At 37.8% G+C, this 23,708-nt stretch overlaps 1 protein-coding gene across 5 annotated transcripts in view; it reads right to left on the bottom strand.

Moving 5' to 3' along the window:
* Window positions 1–23,708, bottom strand: part of TENM1 (teneurin transmembrane protein 1) — a 782,308-nt gene that overhangs the window by 198,799 nt on the left and 559,801 nt on the right. For all 5 annotated transcript variants that reach the window (XM_039717552.1, XM_039717551.1, XM_039717554.1 and 2 more), the window contains one exon: window positions 4,953–5,213. In XM_039717552.1, the coding sequence (XP_039573486.1) occupies window positions 4,953–5,213 (261 nt within the window). The remainder of the gene's footprint in view (window positions 1–4,952; window positions 5,214–23,708) is intronic.

Below are 23,708 nucleotides of genomic sequence, written 5' to 3'. Positions count from 1 at the left end.
TAATGCCTGAGTTGTTTACTAAATAACAGTAAATAACAGCAACATTAATCACAATGCTGTCACTTTCTTACATTAAACACAAGACTTTTATGAAGAGCCAGATCCAAGCCTAATTTAAACAGGTGTGAATTCACAGTAGGTCTATTGTCACACACCACAAATTAAATCAGAGCCTTGTCCTTAGCTAAATCCTCCCCATGTCTGCATAACTACAGCATTCACAAAGCTGTGCTTCTCATACAGCATGAGGCATGGTAGCATTTCCTTTACTAATTAAGTATCTTTATCCCTTTAACAGATACTGTTAAGATACTGAATATGAAGGGCAAAGAACTAAGGTGACTTGTCCAAAACTCACCCATCTGCCCAGCAATCAAAATGAAAAATCCCCAGAGATTTAGGGACAGTCAAAAGCTCTGTTAAATGGATCACTGCTCCCAGGCTATAAAACAAATACTTAGATGAATTACTCAAGAATAATCTTACATGTTTCTAGCTCATTAAACTCGGCTTTGATCTGTAACCTACTAAATTCTCTACTACATCTACTTATTAATATATGGCTAATACTATTACCCTATCGTTGCAGCCTGCTGTTTAAAATGTTTGTTGTTATTAGAAGTATTGTTTCAAATAGAGTCTGATACCATACACTCAGGCTAAGAAAAAATTTTCCCAACACTTTATGGTGGGCAAAAAGGAAAAATTACATTTTTCCACAGCTGTTTCCCCCCACCTCTTGCTTTGCTTTTAACAAGACAAGTATGTTATTAAAAAAGTCCCCACACCAGATCTTACAGGCACTCTAATGCTACATTGCATGACCTATGCTATTTCAGCCTGTACTAAAACCCTAGTTTCTTGCCTACAAATCTCAAAGAAGTCATTGTGAACTACAGCTAATACCCAGTTGTCATAAAATAATTCAGCCAAAGAAATTGAGCAGAAATGTGGATCCAAGATGAGTCTGCATTTCACAGTACATTCCTCCAGCACTGGGAATCCTGTACACTCCTACTGGTTGTCACTGTGGTGTAAAGAAAGAATAACTAATTACATAAAAACATCTAAGTAGATGTCAGGAACGAGAAACAAGTCAGACTTAAAAGTACATCAAAGCAAACTGACAAAATAAAAGAGGTTAAAAATTTTGTTATTGTAGGAATGGCTGAAGTTCCACACCAGCCCTCAGCTGAGATGGAGCAGCTAAATTAAAAGAGTTGATGGTTGTGCAGATGTGCTAAATGTGGCTCAGAATGGATTATGGCATGGCATAAATGCACTTGAGGTCAAATTCATCATGTCACAGCTGCACAGACATCCTGTAAAGGAAAACATAAGAATTGAATGAGCAACAATGAGAAAGGTTATATGGACACAAAATGGACTGTGGGCTGCTTTTTAATACACTACCTAGTGTGGGAGGCAGATCTATGTCAAGCCATGTAATTTTAGGGATATATCTGGAGATCATGCTTTCTGTAAATCAGGTTTGTATCCTCTTCTTGACCATACACTCCAGAAAAATAAACAAACAATTAAATAAATAAACAAATTTGCCAGCTCAGTAATCTGGCAGACGGAAGTGCTGAATTTGATGTTCTGACACACTGCAGTGACAGATACCATTGTACCAGTGAACTGAGGGCAAGTGCAGTCTTCAATAGAATAAAGGAACTATTTTTGATATGGTTATTCTGTGATGTTGCTGTCTGAAATTTACATTCACACACTGTAGAGTAACACTGTGTTTAAATTGAGCTATTTATACTATACCAGAGATAAGCAATGATCCCCAAGAAATTGGTCATTCATTTTGTGCAGTCAATATATATTTTGCTTAGCCTCAGGCAAAGCTGAAGGCAGTCTGTGCACTAATAGGCTATTATTAGTTGCCATTTAACTTGACAACAATAAATGGGAATGTTGGTGTTTCATACAATCTGTTTAATGCTGCCAAAACAACCAGAGTGTGTTTTAACAGTGATTATGACAGAATTGGTATGTCTACAAAGGAAAACAATCCTCAAGTAAATTCTCAAATTGGGCTACCCACAATGAACAGAGAAGTATATATCCCGTGCCAAGGAAATTCAAGCTAGAGCTTAGAATGAATAGGAGAATGTCAAGAAATAACTAAAAATAAGAAAATTTTACAAAGTATATTAGCTCCAGGTCAATGTAAAGCAAAAAACTGCCTTGAAATCCCATCTTCTGGAGTCCACACAATTAATTGTCCCAGTATTACCACAAGAAAACTTGTTCTGCATTTGTAGCAAAAACTGTGTTCATAGAGGAAGAAAAAAAAAATAAACCCAAACCTGAAACCCTACAGATCCTTTCAAAATATGGACAACAATAACATTTTCTCAAATCATGCAGCAACTATGCATTTCCCATTAATTTTAGTCCAGTTCCAAACAGCTGCATTCACATACCATTCGTCAACCCCTCGAAATCCAGAATTCCTAAATACTTTTACAGAAAGTAGGAAGTATAATGGAAACTAATATTTCATGTACTTCCAGCAACAGATCTTATGCACTCTCCCATTTTCACACCAGAGTAGTCACTGGCAGGCACAAAAAAAATACATTTCCATGGCAGAAAGTGACAAGGATAAATGCAGCACTCGTGACTCACTGATAAAGCCCCTGGCACACAGGCCTGCATAGAAACAGAAAGATGTGCCATCTATGACATAATTTAAGTAGAGATTTATGAACTTCTGTATTCAAAGAGTGCTTTGTTGCTGAGTGCCAACCCAGATGAAAAACACACTGCTCTCTGGATTAGGAATCTTAGCTATGAACTCACCTGTGAAATAATAGATAATATAAACAAATATAGCTTGAACTGCGGTACTCAAATTTATTCAGACCTTAACTTTCAAGACTGTAATTATTATAATGACTCAAGACCACAGGAAGAACCTGTTTAGTTGGCCCTGCCTGGAGACATCTAAAGAGTTCAAGTGAACCTGTGCTCTCAGTTTCTCTCTCTTCCAACTTGCTCTTGCCCTTGCTTTCCTCTCCCAACTGTTTAGTTAAAACTGGTACTCAAGCACCTCAAACATGAATCCCTGATTTAAAAATTGTTATAAGGCTTACAAGAAATGAAATATTAACACCACATGCAAAAAGACTATCTACACCAGTTTAAATTGATTAAAATAATTCTCAAAGACAAACCTTTAGAAGAAGGCATTCTTTGGTGGGGAAGCACAGTGTTATCTGTCCCTATCTTAACAACATTTAACTCATGTGCAAGATGATGAAGGTGCACTACCTACAGTAATTTTCATCTATAGAAGATTACTTATTTAGTGGTACATATACTACTGAGCAAAAAATCATCAATACCCAGCTGTACCACTGCACTCCAGAGTGAAATACAGAACTCTGTCAAATGCTTAATTTGCTTATACTTCTGCTTCCCAGCACCTTACAAGAGAAACATGTATTTTTTAGTCTGCATGGCACAAGTATCACATTCCTTCCATAAAGCATTCCCTTTCAACCACTTTCATAGTTAAGGGCTGACCAATGCCAGGCAAACCAGATTCAATTCCTTCAGCCACCACCTAAAACCCAGTGTCTCTAGGAAAACAAACACACTCTCCCCTCAAGCCCAAACAAAACCTCTCTGTGCAACAAACATGTTACAGAGGATGGATCCCACAGAAGCAGGAAGCTGGAAGAGAGGCAGCCACTGCATGCTGGAAATGGGGTGGCATCTAAAAATTAACTGATTCCACCAACACAATAAAATGTGATAGCACAGAATGCTTAATCCTCAAAGGAAGATTTAATTAGAAACAAGCTATGCACTAAAACATCTTTTTTAACCTCAACCAGATAATGTAATGTTTTTTAGCCTATATTGGACATTATTGTTGGTACTGGCAGACATCCAGGTGAAATTATATAATTATGAGCTTCATGTTTGATAAATTCAAACATGTAAGTATAGAAATGCCATTTATACTGAATGAAACCTTTTTCAGTTGTATTAACCTTATGACTACAGAGGCACTAAAATATGCCATTGTCAACACTGCAGTGTCAATATTTAATGACATCTAGACCTGCCATAACATGCAGCTATTAAACACAGAAATTAAAATATCAGCTTAGCTTGTTGATCTTAAGCATGATAAATTTGTTTACTTACTATACTTTGTAAGGAAACAGAGTAGCTTTTAATCAAGTTTAATGCAGAGTAAAAAAATACTAATTCCTCATGTTAATTAAATACACATTTTTCCCTTCTGTGACACACTAAATTGTAAGAAAAGCAAATGAGTAAAAATATCGTGAATGAGAATTAATATTTAGAAAACCCAGATACACAAAACCCAAGCCCATGTGACCTGCAAGCCCACTCTCTATATGCAGAGAAATACAGAACTGAGACATAACAAAGACCTGTTCAGTCTGTACTACTGATAAAGACACATCTTCAGGTGTAGCATAAGATTAGAGGCAAATAGAGAATTTAGGACTGCAGGTTGTCTTTCTCAAGTCAGCTGGCTGAAGAGCATTAAAGCTATGCCCAGAAGCCACAGGAGCAACTGTATGCAAAATGTGATATAAATGTACATATACAGATTTTAGAACCTAATTCATAGGCCAGAAAATTCAAATGATAAATGTCTTATGACATAAAAATGAAGAATGTGGGAAAGTTATTTGTCTTTAGAGAAATTATATTTTAACAAAATCACTGTATCATTTTTTGTCTTATTTTTTGTCTAAACTATAAATACAATACACACAGCAAACCACCCCTTCCTCTTACATACAGTACAGGGATCTAGGAAGGAAAGGGGAAAAGAGAAAGAAAACAAAAGATTAAAAAAAAAGAAAAAAGGAAAATAAGAGAAGTAGAAAAAGAAACTTTTGAATAAATTACTACTACTATTGAGTACATTAGAAGCATTTCTTTATTACCATTCTCCCCATCAGACTTCCTTTCATGGTCAGTGTCAGTGAGGGACAGTGCTGAGTTTGCCCGGCTGGACAAGCAGGAGCTGTGTTCCGATTTGATGCCCCTCATCCACATCCTCAGGGCGTGGTCTGGGGATGCTCCTCCTTCTGTCTCAGTGTCCACGTCCGAGCCCACCTCCAGCGGGTAACTGTGCTCAGCTACACCATGGAGGTCAGCTTGGTAGCCAGAGCACAGGATATGGGGAGTCTCACAGAATTCCATGTCTGGAAAAAACAGAAGTTCAGAAAAAAATGTAGCAGTGAAAAGCAATATAACTTGGATTTTCTTTTGGAGAATCTGTTTTGAGAATTAACATTGTTCACACTATTAGAAGACTTTTTTTGGTCAGTGACTCACTTTGCGATCTAATCTACTCTAAAGGTAATATGACTAGAAGAATATATAGTAAAATACATAGTGCTGCATTGTAATTGTGCCTTTTTGTCTGATAGAAATATGCATTATAGCTCAAACAAGTGCACACCCATACACTGATAGCTGCACATAATTTACAACTGAAGTGAGCATCTGCAAACACACATACTTTCTCACGTTTTGCCAGGAAGGCAACGGCTCTAAATTAATCTCAGTATGTTTTTATCCTAGGGAAAGTGTAGCAAATTTCCCAATAGGGAAGTTAAAAAATAACATTTAAAATATGTGGTTTATCACAGAAGACAAAGAAATGGTACTTACCATTGGCTTGCTCTTTGAGAGTGCTGTCCTTGCATATTCACACCAGTGGGTTTGGGTTCTCCAGTGCTGGTGGCCTACAGGAACTTCCTAGGAGAGCAGTGACTACTAGGACTGTACAAAGGCCATCTGATGACACCAAGCCATCTGAGATTTGAGAGTTGTACAGTGCTACAGGTTACTCTTACTGAACACCACAGCTGTTGGGCAGCAGAAATCCAAGGACAAACAGAAGGTGGACAGGACCCATAATGTGAATATGCAGAGGAAACATTCTCGAAGAACTACAGGTAAGTAACACACATCAGCAAATTGCAACTCCCCTTTGAGGTAGCCTCTGCATATTCTCACTTGTGAGAATCCAATTACAAATGCAACTCACAGGGACTAAGACAGGGAGTTCTAATTAAATAAGGATTACAGAACTGCACTTCCTAATTGAACATCAAACCTGGGATGCCATCTTGAGAGACTAAATACAATGTCAAATATGCATACAGTATTTCAGTTTCTAGAAAAGAAACATTAGAGACAAGAGTCATTGTTTAAGACTAAGGACAAATACTCTTTTCTACTGTCATCCTAACCAAAGCTTTAATTTGCCCAACTAATCCACTTACCAGCTAGCGAGAGGAATGTTTCTGATTTTAATCACTCTCTCTGAAACAACAAAAAACCCAGGTATTTTCTTGAAGGTATCAACCAAAACCTACAAACCAAATGCTAAGATATAAATTGAACCACCCGAGGAAATTTTAAGTCATCTGTCTCTATATTTTTTTGCCATCCAAAAATTCCTGAAGGTCTTTGCTATAGTCTTGGCTTTGAGCTGGGGGAATGGCAACCTCATTTGTGGAGGGCAAGGGAAGAAGGCAGGCAGCAAACAGAAAAGCATGGCCACGGCCTCACCTTCCTCCAGGAGTCATGCAAGGTCACCCTGCCTTGCCTGGTGTTGCTGCACCCCAGCAGCACCAGCCACCACTGCTCCTGCTCCCTTTGGAGCAGCAAGACAGATGAGGGGAGGATCCCAAATGCTCCATCACCTCTCTGGTCTTTTCCTCTTTTTCATGGGAGGAGGATGTGGTCCCAGCCCCATCCTCGAGAAGCTGAGATGTGCATTCATGAGCACTATCCTCCAAGTCTCTCAAATGCACTGAGGCTGACTCCAAAGTTTGATGGAGCAGCTAAGAGAAAAAAGCCAAAATACTTGGAAGCTGCGTAGGGAACATCTGGCATTTGAACTTTGTCTACCCTACAACAGGTATGATTTAAGGAAACATCATCTGATCTTTCTTCCCGTTTAAAAGAAATCTTTGCTTATTTTCATCATCTGAGGAACTTCCCCATAATTAAAAATCTTCCTATAACTTCAAGAATCACCTCAGCTGACGCCAGGTCCTCAGGGGACATGGATGCAGGCATTTTCTACATGGTTGTCCCTCCAGGCAGATATCTGCCATTAGCAGCCCGGGGCCCATCTTCTCCCTGTGTGCATTTGCATATGCCACGGGGAAAACTCATCCCAGTAAATTCCACAAAATGCTAATTAGATTACACATTTTTAAGAAGGACAGAATTTACCCTTCAGTCTATATGTTAATTCAATTTTTTTTTTTGCGAAAGAGACTTTTTATACTATAATTCTGTTCAACTCAAGTTTAACACAACCTATTGCCTTAATAGTCTATTTCTTAAGTATACAAGCCTTTGCAGGATTTTAACTCCCACGGGATGCATTTTCTGAAAAGCTTTTACAATGGCAGAAGTGGTTGCTTTTAGTCTGCATATCTAACCTTTTTACCTAAAATACTACGTATTTCCACAAGGAGATAAAGTTCAAGTAGATTTATGATAGATTCGGTATTACCACAAAGACCTAGTCACCAGGGAAATGAGAGAACATTAATACAAAATTCAAGGTTTTGCATGAACACAGAACAGAGGAAAAAAAAGTGGCATTTATGAAGATGATGAAGGGATTTTCAACTCTGGACCCTCATGGAGCCTGTTGTAACACAACCATTAAAAATGTACTTTATCTCACATTGATACTTATTAGTTTTTTTCAAAAAGTAATGCATGAAGAAATATTAAATAGTTAATGAGCGATAAAAGGAAAGAAGGCTTGTTAAAAAAAAATCAGCATTTCAATTAACAGACCCCTTTCTTTCTACTTCTAAATACAATTTTCTATTAAAAAAAAATCTTCAGAGATAAGCAGTTAAAGAGAAGTTGGACAGTGCTATTTAAAACTGACATGAGAACTGGGCAGCTGACCAGGCAGTTCCAACACAGCTCCAGCTTTGCTCACAAACAAAGTTACTGAAAATGCCAGGCAACTCATGAAGGGTTTATTTACTGTGGCATCAATTTAGCCACCAGTACAGTTCAAAACTTAAGTTAGGATCTTCATGCAGATACAAAACACTTATCCCAGTGCATCTTCCATTGTATGGTCATGAGTATGAGCCAGCTACTCTTTCTGTAACTCTTTCAGTTTTCCTGGCACGGGTTAAAAAAAAAAATTACCTTAGTGAAAGACCACAGAGGCCCTTCTCTCCAACCTAGTAATTCTGCAAACTTGGACTTGCAGGACTTGTGGAATCGCCCCACTGTTGCCATTTGCCAAGAATTCTGCTGATTTCTACCAACTAACCACAAGTATAAATAAATATTTAACTAAATAAATAAATATTTAAAATACATAAAAAATTATCCAAACAAAGAAGAAAGAAGAAACATAAAACTAAAATATAAGTAGTTATGGACATGAAGACTTTCCAGTCCTCTTATTTGCTTATGGAAAACTTTTATTTTGTATTAATAACAGAATGATAAATATTAATTTAAATCACTTAATTGACCTATGTGCTCAACTAGAGAAAACGCTTACAGAAAAATAAAATTTATTTATAAACTGGAATAGGTTTACATCTTGCAATTAGGTGCCTTTTATGAACCCCATCATATAATTAAGCAATTGCAATGTATTGATTGTAAAAGTCTTTAAACATCACTGATTCACAAATTAGTTTTATTCCTGATTCTTGGTATGAGGTGGTTCTAACTCTGAGAATGCTCCCGGTTCAAACACACACAGAATCAATTCTCTGGATGAAAAAAATACAAATTACTCTTTCTGCAAATATAGAATTATAAAAGAGAGTAAGTAGCTCAAAGGCAAGGAGAAAATATCAGTCTTGGCATTTTAAATCCATTATACTTATTTTGGCCTAATGTCCTCTTTCAGACTGAGTTTTTGAAAAGACTGGAAATATCATAGTCTGGGGGAGAACAAGAAAGGAACTCCAGAAAGTCAAATAATACACATTAACCTGCAAAGTATCATGTTTATGCTTGTGTCTGAGGGAGTACATTGGGAATGTAAGGGAAAAAACATCCCAGACATGCACTTCTGTTTATGGGTTGGGATTTTAGTGTATATTGGTGTATATTTTTTCACAGTGAACTTAGACCAGAGCTTTAATCTGCAGGTGTATTATGTGTGTTGCAAAACAAGGCAGAAAGGCAGACCAGCTACTCGTAGTGTAAGAGACTCAGACACTGGGAGAGAGGGAGGGAAGGAGTGAGGAAAAAATGTAAATCAAATGGGAAAGTGAAGTTTGCCTTCATTTTTGGAAGCAATACATATGCATTCTCCTAAATGAGAAATTTTGAGGGCTATTGAGCACTCTGCTAAATTTCATGTGTTCAACGGCCCTTAAAATTTCTCATTTTTCACCTGAGGACGGTGGTTTACTGGCTGGTTGCTGGACTTGAGAATTAAATGTGCAGAGATCTTAAGCTGCTTCATAAAGGCATTCGTGAAACACAACCTGCTACATGTATTTTTGAATGCTTTTGTGAATATGCTCCTCATTTAGTCAAACTTCTTTCCATGTTGCGATCATACCACATCTTTCCTAGGACAATATAATTCAATGAAATTAAGCTCCAATAACCATCTGTACAAAAATCATTGAGAAAGAAGCCAAAAATAAATTAATTTTCAAAAATGCATTACAGTGACTATTAATTTGTTTCAGAAATGTCATGTTTATCAGCAATTGCATTATTGCCACAGCCTGGAACTGTTCCTCAGCTGCACATATTTCAATAAATAAAAATTGATATAAATATTACACATAAATAAAAACCAGATAAAATATACCATTTGAATTTTTTTACTTCAACAGCAAATGCATTGTATTGTGAATTTTATTTTGCTGTATTTCAACTTTTCCTTGCATTCCCTTATTTATGTAGCTTACTTTCTGACATCAACCTCAACTAAGCAGCAAAAATTATAGAAAGTTCAAAAATATCAACTATAATAACTAAAGGAGGAATAAAAGAGGAATCAGAGTCTGTTACAACACTAAGGAAGGAAATTTGCAGGTTAGGCAGCCAAGGGATTAGGAAAGGAGGCTGCACTTTCAGGAAACTCTTTGGCTTGTGAAATTTATAAGGAAGAAAAAGTCTTTATTCTTCAGGTCCTTCCCTAAAGGTACCAGAGGATGAGATTCCAACCAATGCCTCATGGCAAATATCTTTCTAGTCTCTTCTTCAGACTAATTCTTCAAGCTTAAATAAAGAGCACAGAAAGAGACTGAACCTCTTAAAATATTCTCATGGAGTATTTTATCTCATGGAGTCCTCAGATATTAATTTTTATTTTTACTACTACTGAAATCAACATAAATAAGGAATTTTTGCACAGAAATCATCCTGATCCTATGGGGACAAAGATGAACTTTCTCTGTCCCCAGAAGCAGAATATTCTTTTGGAGAGCACTAGAAATTCTTTATGTTAGAGATTTTGTTTTTCAAGAGTTTCTCAACTAACAAGATGCCAGAGGAGACATCTTTGGAGCTACAGTGTGGATGCAGCAGTCTCATTTTAATTTAGGAAGAAACACTCTCAGCACAATATAAGTTAGAAATTTAATCCTTGAAGTTCAAATACACCTGAATTATTGCTGGCTACAGCCTTTCATGCTCCAAACTGTGGCTTTATGAGGCAAAATACTTCCATTCACAGGATTCTGTTAAAGAGAAATTTCTACTGCAGGTACTCATAAATATCGCTCCTTTAATGAATTTTAGAGTTATAAAACCATAGCAAATGCCAGGAACTAGCACTTAACCTAAATTTCAGATACCAACTTATTCTCAAATAATGATCACAGTAACTCTACCCTACTAAAGACGAGAGGATAAAAAAATATAGTTATCACAGATGAGAAAGAACCTCAATATCATTTGTGCAGATAAATTGAATTCTTCTAGTATTACAGCTGAAATAGTTTGGAAAAGCTTGTCTTACAATAGATTCACATATAATTTAATTTCTCCATATGCGATAATCTATGAAGAAGTTAAGGATTTTCAAGAAAGAAATATTTTTTGTTTCCAAAAACTCTGTCATAAGAGAAAAGCATTCCAATTTTCTTTCAAGTATTTTAAAGGTTCCTTGGCTCTATAATAATTTTTCTATTACAATTTTTGGCATTTATGTTTGTGTTTGAGGGAAGCAATAGATGATGAATCCTTTCTTCTTGTGATTAAATTTTCAAAATTAAACCTAGCCAAAACTAAAACTTTCATAAAGGGCACTAGAACCATGAATCAAACTATCTCAAGCAGATTAACTAACTTTCCCTTTGAAAGAGTTTCACATGAACAGTTTTCCTCCAGATTAACCAGGGGGTGTGAAGCAGTGGGGTACTGTACTGCTACCTCTAGTCCAGTGCATTCACAGCTCTCAACAGGCAAAGCTGATCTTGTGATTCTGTCTTGTTTTCAACTCTGTATGGCACTTCAGAGAAGAAAAGCTGTCAAAATTATTAGAGTGCAAACAGAGTACCAACATTCTTCAAAGTGAAAATACCCTCAAACTGTGGCTCTAGCCTTACAAACTTGAATCCAACTCTGCCATGCTTTTCTAGTTTTAATTTCTGAAAGCAGTTAAATTAAAAAAAATCAAATCCCTTTGATTCAAACCTCAGTCTTAGATGTCCATGACATCTAAGCATGACACAGCTATTCACTACCTAAAAAAAAAGCGACAAAGATACGAAAATAATTTCTATCAACAGTTTTGATTCTGGTTTATAAAGTACATTTAAAATACACGGTTTTATTAATCAAAATATTGAAATAAATATTTGTTTTCAAAACAAAAATATTTGTTTCTAAAATTGCAGTCGAGCCTGTACCTTTAGATAACGAGCACCAAAATCTTTTTAAGACAAAAGATGTGCAAAGCAGGTATCTTCATAAATTTCACTGACTTAGTTTTAGAAGGCTAAACATGCAAAAATCCAGAAGTCCAAACTGGGATTTAATTTTCAGGGCTGTAAATCCAGAAGTTAATTCTATGCATCCAGTGGGCTAGGGTAGCTCTTAGGCTTTAGGTCATTGTGACTGTCTCAGAGTAAGCAGCTGGCAAGTGCATAACTTTGTGATGGTGGAAAGACTTTTAGAGAGCTGCTGTCAACACCCATTTACCAGAAATCTTCTCCTTTACTGCTGGGACATTCAGCAGACCCGAGGCACTCAGATCACAGACAATGCTCAAAAGGAATCATCAGAGTAACTCAGCTCCTCACCTTAACTTTCACCAGAAACTACAAAGCTCTAATATCATTTTAAAGTAGCTTAAGAGAGTATCAAGGGTGCTACTAGCCATCTTCCTTTGAAGTGACATGAATGGAAGGCAGGCAGCAAAGGGAGCCAGGCTGGAGCAGAGGAAGGTGGTTTTGATGCCCTGAGCCAGTTTCAATGAGTGATCAGTCAATGAGTCATTTCAGCACAAGTGAGCAAAAGGCTTCAGCAACACTGCACTGACCAAGTCCAATTTCTTCACTTTCTAACTGTTAAAAATGCTGAAAATTAGGAAAAAGTATTTGCAAGGGAGAAGGTATCACTGAGAGGTCTAAGCACATAGAGGCAAAATCCCTTAAAGGATGGGGTGCCAGGTCCCAGCAGCACCTTGTGTAGCGAGAACCAGAGAACAGCCCTTGTGCACAAGAAGCAGTGCCACAGTGCACTGTGCTGCCATCCCAGAAACAAGGAAAGCAGGAGCAACACCCTGCCCTGGGCACAAGGAGATGTGCCCAGCAGAAGGCTCTTGCCCTCCGTGTCCAATTCAAGGCTGACAAATCCCAGTCTGCAGGTTCCCAGAGCTGCCGGGTGTGCTGGCACAGCAAGCAGACACACATATTCTGCCAGCCAACCTCTTCAGGTCTTGGGGATCAACCCCATGAATGCTGCCCATCCTGAAGGTACATCTGATAACCTCCCAAGCATCCAGCTAAAAAAGACTGTCTAATGAAGCCCCAGTGTGGAATTAACATCCACTGAATTCTTGGTGGGATGTCTAACACCTGCAGAACACTACAACTACTTTTATCATTTTTTTCTCATTAAATAACTGAAATTGGAACCAGTTTTGGCAGTCAACAGCACACCCTCAGCTCAAAGAAGGGCCAAATTAGATCAGTGTGCCCAGGGCTCTTTATGAAGAGAATCAGAATCCTACAGAGTAATGACTCCTGGCCAGACTACCAGACTATGAAGCATTTTTAAACTATCTCTTAGGTGAGGCTTTCAAGAGACACTGGGTTTGCCTCAAAAAAACCCTAGAAATCTAGCTTTGTTCTGAGATTTTGAAAATGCAATCCATGAATCTATTTTTCACTGTTAAAATATTTAATTTTCCCCACAAATTTACTAACAGCTTTTTAGTACGCAATCACCTTTTCCACTGGAAAAAAAACTCAAGTCAGACTGCAAGATGCCCCCTAATAAAACCTGAGGCACTTAAAGAGTTTGATTTTGACTTATTCAATTAGGGGTGCAGGTATGTGAACTTCTTTTTCATATTTTTTTTCCAGATTATGCAAAAATTTGCATATGAGGGACATGAACTTAATTTATTAACATATACTATGAAAGCCGTGTATTTTTTAATTTAAATTGAACTGCTAAGTAACATTCAGACAAAGAAATTCACCCTTCAGATTAATGTTGGAAGAAGAAAGAGAAAGCACAAGCATGTGCACAAGCTCCTCAGCACTTCCATTCACATCCAATTACATCCTGCTGTCAATCTGACATCAGTGAGAACACACGGAAGACAACTTGGCACGTCCGTTCCGTTTGATCGGCCGGCTGGGGACACGGCCTGTCAGTCAAACAGCCCCTCTTCCCCCCAAATCTCTTGAGGGGTTTGTCATCAAATGTTCCATCTGATCAAGAGATGGGAGATTTAACTGCCTTCACATAATTCTGACCACTTTTGCTCCCTCCTTTCCTCAAGTGTTCGGTTTACCAAAGAAATTTCAATAACAGCAGTTCAGACTTAAAGGTCAGCTCTGCTGCAGTTTAATATTACAACAATTGAAGGAAAATGATTGGGTTTGCATGTTGTATTTTTACACATACAATTGCAACATTTTTTTTCAACTGTTTAACTGATTTTCCTTACAAGATCTTTACTATATTTATTAGATTTTCTGATATTTCCAGACATTTGTTCTTCTACACTGTATTTCTAAAGGCAATTATACAAGTTATAAAGTTATAAAGTTCTGTATCTGCAACTGCAAAATATAAAAATATTGGGGTTTACGTCACCAAAATGCATCGAAGAAACTCAGCTGAAGGTGGTGGCACCATTCCAGCTGTGTATCTCCAGAAAATTATTTTGGGGTAATCCTGCATCACAATCACACAATATTAATTAAGTTAAATAAATACTTCTTAAAAGATATACTATCCAAAAATGCACATCATGATTAACAAGGAAAGATGAAAATCTGAGACACTTTTGTCACCATGATAGTTCTCAAGCATACAATGTGGTATCTACAAGATTTTCCATCTCGAGATTTGATACAGAGCTTCCAAAGAGGGAAGTGCTGCACTACAGGGAATTAAGTATGAGGAAATTCCAAAGATGACCAAATCAAAGGACCTCTGTATATTGTCATGAAGTTTGAACAAGTGTGAGATCCCATGATCTGGCAGCAAAACTTACCCAAACTTTGGGAACACAGTCATGACATGTGAAATAACTCCAGTATCATTAGGAGCAGTTGGCTCAAATTTTTACAGCTCTAGACCTCTTTAGTTTCCCTGCCCTTTCTTAATGAGAGCTGTAATTGTTGAAAATACAAAATCACTCCTAAATGGCACTCATTTTAGCAGCTATTCTAGTCCCTGACTTTGAAACCTCCAGCCTGAGATTTAACCACATAGTGTTTTAATGTTTCACAGAAACACAGCCTTACAATTGACACCTGGGGAATGACAAGGCACTGACTGATATTGAAATGTGATTTCTGCTGTTGACAATTAGTGGGCAGGCACCTGCTCTTTCTAATGCAAATCACAGATAGTGTTGACTACCCACAACTAAAACTAAATCCCCTCCATCATCAAGTAAATGGATACATATACATTGATAATGCATAGAAAAATAGTTGGGAGGCTGAGTACCTAACATGAGAGAGTTCAAAGTTGTTACCAACTTTGATAGATAAATCCTGAAAAAGGAAATCAGAACATTAAATAACTTGTATCTTAACAGATTGAAAGCCACAGGAAAAGTTACCTACAGTATTTGCATTGCCCATAAAAAAATTGCTTCTGAAGTTTTCCAGCATCTGCCTTTCAGACATTTTATTTGTGGAACAGAAGCTGCACACGGGTGACTCTCTTCATAGTTAACATACCTTGGGTTTCACAGCTGTGAGCCCATGAGCTCTCCATAATTCTTGGCTCTGCAAAGGTGCTCGATCAACAATGCTCAGGAAGAGTTGAAGTTAAGAGCCTGCACTGCAGCTGAGACTAACCCAAAGAAAATAAATCAAACCCAAATGACACTCACACATTAACCTACAGTGCCTCTGTAAACTCTATCCTGCCCTGAAGGAAAGCTTGCCATAGGCTGAATGCAGAGCTCACACTCTGTACTGCCAGAAATACTTTGTGCCTTGTTATTAAAATATTCACACAGTTGGAGGTGAACTAATTGAGGCAGTGGAGACAGCAACACAGAAGGCACTTAAAATGTAATTAAGGCATGATCAGAAAAGGGACACATAAGGGAGAAAGCACTGAAAACACAGACTCCAGAGAAAACACCAGATTCAAACAAAAATGAGAGCAATTGTGTATTAAACCATGTTCAATGACATTTATATGTACTAGTAAAAGAATCTGTGCAGAATTCAAACACTAAGGCCACAGATAATCAGGCAAAACAACCATGTAAAAATTTAGTTTAGAGAATCTTCAGGTACTTTAATACATGCCAAGGATACAGGTGTTTGGAGAGGGAAATGGCCCCACCCTCACCTGAGCAATTCTCAATCATGCTGGAGATCTAAGAAAAGGAATGCTACAGGAGCATTCAGTGTCTCAATTCTTTTGTTTTTATTCTGTAAAAACACAGTTAACTCTACTGCTGGCAGTTCTGGAAGGACTGCAGCAGCAACTGTTTCCTCTACTGAAAAACCCAGCTCACACATGCACTCACTATATTAAGGAGGGGGAAAAACCCCCAAAACTAAAAGACTTAAAACATGCAACTATAAACTATAAACTTCACAATTCTAACACATATAGTATATTCTCTTTGTAATGAACACTGTATTTTAGAGATAGTGACAGTCTGCAGAATTGTCTGTTTTTCATTCATACTTCACAATTCTAACACATATAGTATATTCTCTTTGTAATGAACACTGTATTTTAGAGATACTTAGTGACAGTCTGCAGAATTGTCTATTTTTCGTTCAGTTTAACCATATTACAGGGAAAAAACATTTCAGAAAAAATCCCAGGCAAATACCCAGTTATGCAAGGATTTTTTTCAGATCAAGAAAACAGAAACCTTTGTAAAAAGGTTTCTCCTAACAGACAGCTCTACAGCTCTATGTGGTTAACCACAACTAAAAACCCTTTTCCATTGTTTTTTCCTATTAAATTTGTTTCATGCAAATATGCCGAGTGCAGAGTCTTCACAAAAAGCAGTTCCCCACAGAATGTACAAGTCACATGTGGATTTTGCCTTTTTTCACATTTTCTCCATTTAGTATTGTCTCATTTTCCTACCAGCTGCTTCACCATTTCCTGAGCTGCACCATCTCGTGCTGTGTCCAATATTAGACACAGCAGTGACAGAGCAAATGGGAAATAAACAGCACAGCTGATCAGGACAACTGGCAAAGGATGCAAGCAGCACATCCAGAAGTGGTTATAAGTGAAAAAGCCCCAAAACATTCAGCTGTAGGAGCTTAAACTACTGATCTTTAAAAACACAGCAAGATCCTCGCTGACTTGCCTCTGATCAGACAGAGAGAGCTCTGAGAAACCAACCTGAGCCCTATTGCAAAGAGCACACGAACCTGGCACTGAATTGGGAGCAGACATTTTTCAGTGCTGGCACTCCCAGTGGCGGGAGAAGGAGGGAAGGATGGGCTTGAACCCAGGGGATCTGAACATAAGGGCAATTCAACCTAAGCAGGATGAGCAGTGACCTGCCATGTAGCTAAAGAGAAAGTGAATACAGGACAAAGAACTATTTTTGCCAAGCTAATAATAAGTATTTATTTGAACTATCTTGTCAACAACATACACATTCAGAGGAGTATTTACACCCCTCAGCTGTCCCCTTCCCACATCTCCCTGCTTTTCTTCAATTCAAAATGAAGAATCAGTGGACAGATGCTGGGACAGACACCCAAACACTGAGTGAGAAGCAGCCTGTCAGGTGCTCTCCTATGGAATAACTGAAGAGACACTGGATAGAAAATATTACAAGTCAGTATTTTCCTGTTTAACACAGTTGTCTTCTTGCTTAGACTAGCTTGCTGAAATTATAATGGACAAATTTGTTGAACATGTTTTGAGGCTAATTTTAAAAAATAATGATACAAACATTGTAAAATTGTGCTGCATGCTGTCCAAGATATCAAGTTTGTAAACGCCTCATTTGCAAACAATCTGTTGCTGAACTCTAACCAGTTCAGACACTTACTGATCTCTTACCACTATAATTGCAGCTATTTAGCACTTTTATTCATTTTAATAATGATAGCAATAATCCTTAGAGCATAGAAAGAAAACAGTCTTTTTGTGTATTTTTATCCTTTTGTAGGACTTATCAGCCATTAAAATATATTTTATGCATATAAGTCTTCAAAAAAGATCATAAAAGTAAACTGAAATACCAGTACTTGTTAGCAACATTATTCCACTCAATTGACAGTTGAGATAAAGCCATTACTACTATATCCAATTTAAGGGCTGAGATTTCTTTTAGTAGCAACAAGCTTGGAAAAAAACTTAAAAATCCTGAAATATAATGTCTGAACGCTCAGTTGATCACACTGGGTATCTAAACTGGAGTACCAAGGTACAGCAAACAAGCACCTTGTTTGTGACCACTGTGCTGTTAGCTCAGGTGAGGGACTTAGGGGAGCACAAGCAAAAGAAAGTGGTAAGTGCCTCTCTTTATTTTCTTAAAGCATTGCATAAAGGAAGAGTTTTCTAACCCTTATGATGGTCATTTGACCCAAATCTGATAGCACAGATGATGGAGCATTATTAAAGCATGAGGAATCAGAAGCTCTGTGCTGCCAAAACAGTGACAGCGATGATGGGTTGCGTGAGAAGTTTGGTCTGTGTGAGTGGAGCTGTTTGGGGATGACAATAATTACCTGTGAAATGAATATTCACCACATGGGTGAATTCAAGGCTGAATAATATTTCACTGGAGAGTTGGGATAATGTTAGGCAGAGTTGGCCAAAGCTGACACAGCTCACTTTGTACCGAGGTCTAGTGCAGCTGTATGACATACAGATGGGTGCCAGGAATTCATGAACTGGAGACACAGCCTGCAGCAGGCAGAGCTACCCCCTGTTACAGTTTGCAAATACAAGCTGAAAATTAGCTAAATAGCTTCTTTATTCCCGAATGTATGCCCACCTCTATGCCAAGAAATACATTACTGCTATTATTTCTGCAAGCAGTAAATGGCGTTGAGCTACCCAATGCCAGCCCTTCCTTTTCTCCACAACTCCAAAATCTCTGTCAGAGAACACCTTCCTTTTTTTAGAGTAATAAAATTTTTCAGAGGCAACCATTTCTAAAGGTATAGTCAGTCTCTGCCAACTTCTTTGTAAGCAGCACAAGCCTCCAGCCAGCTGAACACCTGGCAACTGCCCCAAAAGCACAACAGCCACTACAGAGGGACTGAAGTAGAACACTTTTAATTTTTAATGTTTTCCTTCTTTATTTAATAGATGTTATCAGACTGGGGGAAAACAAACCAATCAACCAGCCAACCCAAATGCCCAAAAAACCTCAAAGAAAATGTGTGCCAAAAGTCCCCAAATTCTACCAACGAAGAAGGAAAAGTGTGGGGAGGATCCAAGGGATACTTTAAAAACAATGAAATCTTCAATAGTCTGATCCAGCAGCTATGGCATAAAGATGCACAAATGATTCTGTAAGTAAGACTTTTCCTTTTAATTGTCTGAAAGCAGATTAGTTTCCTAAGCATACAATAAAAGTAAACTATTAGCATCCATTCCTGAACACCAACACTCTACAGATCAATAGCCAACAATTCAACAATTAACTGCAAACTTTTTAGTAATTGCTGCTATGTTATCATCTTAAACTGACACCTATAGGCATAATTCTCACTGTTACTAAGAAGACTCATATCCTCAGAATCAACAGCTCAATTACTCCCTTGAGAATCTACATGCAAACCAAACCAATCAAATAAATACTACAAATATTTCCTTTCCAAAGCCACTAATGACACACTTCTGACAAAACACTACTCAAGGTTATGTATTGACACATACACAATACATAATTTGTAATGTAATCGTTTGTTGTGAAAGAAGAAATATTATTTTGTGATTTACAGTAACATGACTAGTAAAGGACTATTTTCATATAGAACTAGTATTTAAAAACAGGCACATGGTTTTTAATACTTTTATCCATAAACAGACATACAAAATTAATTTTCTCCTGTATCTTCACAGCAAAATTCTACAGAAAAGAAAGCCTTAATCCAAAAAACCACAGCAAAATACAAAATTTTGTGTCAGATAGTTTCTCCTAGGACTAAAGCACAAACCCATAAAAATTAATGGATTCATTTATCAAGGAATTAAATAATTAGGAAATTAATTTTTAAAATCAATAAAAACCACAAACTATCTGTGAAAACTTTTCAAGCCAAGTTTAAATGTTGGAGAAGCAATGCAAAGCATCATCAGCATATCAGACCACCACCTGGGCATAAGGCATTTGTGAATGAGGATGTTTAAGTTACTGTGTTCAGCTTCAGCTTTGCCTGCAGAAACAGCATAAAGCTGAAAGTTCTGCCTGTACCAACTGGGCAGGTGAAGGGCACACTGTGTCCTTCATCACAGACATGAGTACAGAGTGTTCTGACATTAAACTATGCTGTGCTCAATGACATCGTGCAAACAGATACTCCAGTCAATTTATTACTTTGCTTATTTTACTGTTTTCACTAGAATTCACTAAGTATTACTGAATATAGAACCGGCTCAGAAAATTTGGATACACAGGAGAAGAAAGGAAATACATTTAAAGCAACCAAGATATTCTTCATGTGGTTGCAGGCTCAATGGGAGGAGGAATGCTGTTTATGCAGGTGGAAATGTTTTCATCACTGTTCTTACACTAAGTAACAGACACAATGACATCCAAGATGTGCTCACATAAATAAAGATATATCCAGTAAGAACAGGCAGATATTTCCTTTTTTTCTTTCTCAATTGAAATGCAAGGATTTTGTCATACCATGCCCTTGTCTTCATGAATTCTGTATTTCCTTTCCGAGAGTGTAAAAGACAAATGAATTTCATAATCCTTTCCCAAGTACAAAATGAGAAAAGGAACATCAGCAAGAGGAAATTACTAATACATTTTGCAAGCAACAAAGGTGAATACCTCTAGGGGCAACTATTAGTCAACATTTCTAATACTTATCTATTTAAACTATTATTAATTGACTCCAATTACAAAGAACAACCTCAAATTTGTTCAAAGTTCACAAGCATGTACACACACACTTCTGATTTCTGCCTTTCTTTTAATGTTCTGCATCTCCATGTATTAAAAAAAAATCTCCGAAGACATTTTCTGGTTATTTTTCTGGACTAAACAGTGTAAAGTACAGGATTGCTCCTTAAAGTAATGCAGGTAGAACTTGTCAACACTGTTGTCAATACTATAAGAATGCCTAGTAATAACAGTAGTACTAACAAATACTAGTAGCAACAAATAAGAAAACTCCAGCAGAAATAATAGAAGGAAGACATTGGGGAGAAATTATAAAAATAATTCCTGTCTCTACCTGAATATAATAATTAATTTTGTTATTTAGGTCCTTTGCAAGGAAAGAGCAACACAGTTCATGCTGCTCTTCAGTGTTCAAAAAGTGCCAACAGCAGGAGGTGCAGATGCCTCCCGCTCCCAGGTAAGCAGGAAGGGTGTTTTTGGCACTTCAGCCTCAGAGACAGACTCGTCTCACTTCCACAGGCCATGGGCAGCACAACCTGATGCTGATCTTGAGCTAATAACAGCTTCCTCTTCAGCCCTCCCTTGTCTGTAAAGCAAAGGGAACACTACTGGCTCAAAGGATTGGGCTTTCTTTGGCACTTCAAAATCCAAGTGTGGAGCAAAGCACCTCACACTGATAAAGTCAGTGGCAACACAGAATGCAGCTTGTCAGATACTACTGTCTTCAGTTTTGAGAGAGAGAGATAAGGATTTCTACAATAGCCAATTTCTGAGTACAACATTTTGACAGTCCAATTGATAAGGTTCTTTCTTACACATGAAACTTCTGTAAAGGTCATCAATTCCAGGACATTAATACTGAATAAATCATAGGTTTTTTACAAAATTTACCATTTATATCTGATTAGTCTCAGTGCTAATATTATAATTTGAATTTGCTGACTTCCTAATAATCTCTTGTTGACTTTCACAGCAAGTGTTTGTATTTGGTATGTGATTTTTCTAGTCCTCAGACTGTTTTTCCTGGCATTACAACTGGAAGTGACTATATCAATGTTATTCAGTATTCACATGTTTTGTTATGTAACTGGTGCTTGGGGGACAGGGGGCAGTGAAAGAATTGTTCTGCTGGTGTTAAACATTACATTATTCCTTCCATGTTTTTTGATGAAGATACTTCATCCACTTGCAAAGCCTTCCTACAGAGTGATGGTCAGCAGGAAACTGATTTTAAACAGTATCCAATAAAACTGAACCTTTGAAAAGGGAGCCTTATATTTTAAATCACATTCACAGTTATTTCATATCAAGACCTAAGTTCAGAAGAATTTGAGCCTCTTTCTCAAAAGAAAAACGAATTCAAGCTCTATATTGGTTAGGATACACCCACTCCACTCTTTATCTAGAGATGCACAAATGTCATCGACTCACGGAGCTACTTCTTGACAGTTCTTTATTTTGAGACATACAAAACCTTCTGACAGATACATAAATGAGAAACCCTGGGAAGAAATGTTATTTTGTTTCAGCATCTGCTCTACAAATGAAGATAAGCAAAGCAGATTTCCAGTTCCAGAAAATGACAGCTCTTCTTTGTTTCAGAGAGAGTGACATGAAAGACACAGCAAGAATGATCATTAAACCAGACTGTGGGGCAGAGACAGAGCTGTGTGCTGGCTTCCCTGCTCTGCACCCACTTCCGCACTCTGCCTTGATGCTTACTCCTGTCTTGGTTTAACTCTTGACATCTACTTGGACACTCCTAAATGTTATAGGAAGAGGGGCTCTATTAATATAACAAGAACATGTAACAGATATAAATCCAGGTTTTGACAATCAGAATTCCAAAATATTACCTCAAAAGTTTAAGCCTCTCCTGTAGATATTCCATCAGTATGTGGCACAGGTTACTGTAAAGGTTGCCATATCTCACAGAATCATAGAAGGCTTTGGGCTGGAAGGCATCTTGAAGATCATATAGCTCCAACCCCCTGCCATGGGCTGGGATGGCACTCACCACATCAGGTGGCTCAGGGCCCCTGGCTCAGCCAACCTGGCCTTCAACACTTCCATGGATGAGTCCTCCACAAACACCTTTGTTCCTGTTACACTGGCTGCATTAGTCTGCCCTTCTGATTTTTATTTCTATGATTTTGGCATTTGACACCATGGAAAACTGGTGATTCAGAGAAGAGAATGGAAATTCAGATAGTTTGTATCCATACACTGACAAATGGATTGTTAAACTTGTGTAACATTTGGAGAATGCTTTTTTTATTCTTCGGATGAGATTTGTTAGCAGGGGATTGGAAATGCACTGTGATCCTTCACTAGTTTATTTCCTCTCTCTGTAGGTTTTTTCCCTCACTTTCCCCCCCTCTCTTGGATATTCACTTTTTAAATCAGAAGAATTACTTAAGAGAATGAAACTATTTTTGATCATATGAGGCATTTTCTTTTCACTGAGATGATGGCAGCTGAGACAGGATTGGAAGCAGCGTTACAGGAATGGTGACAGCAGGTTACAAGCTTTTGTAACACCTTTGTGATCTAGGAAGGGAGCACCCACTTCAGCCTCGTGGGGAAAGAAGCGTCTGCACATTCTGTTCACTCATGTATTTTGATTTGATGAAGGGAAGGAAAAGTATTCTCCCTGTGAGATTTCAAATGAAGGTACAAACACTGAGTTTTCTCACCCCAGTTATTCCAGGGAGAGAAATTTCCAATTACTTGGCAAATCAAGAAAGTATATCTGGAGGGGGTCTAAACCTAAGTGCTGCTTTTCCTTTCCTTAGAGTTTGCAGGTACTCCCCACAGAGCAGAAGGCTGCAGTCCAGGAAGCCACAGGGAACTGCTCATGGCACTGTTTTTCTCTGGGAGACAGTAACACCACCGTGATTAGAACACAGCCAGCCAAACAAAGCACAGCACACCAGGA

This window comes from Passer montanus, unplaced genomic scaffold (assembly GCF_014805655.1).
Source record: "Passer montanus isolate IOZ18808 unplaced genomic scaffold, ASM1480565v1 scaffold38, whole genome shotgun sequence".
Taxonomy (NCBI): Eukaryota; Metazoa; Chordata; class Aves; order Passeriformes; family Passeridae; genus Passer; species Passer montanus.
Note: the sequence above shows the minus strand (reverse complement) of the source record. Positions and strands in the feature narration are given on the sequence as shown.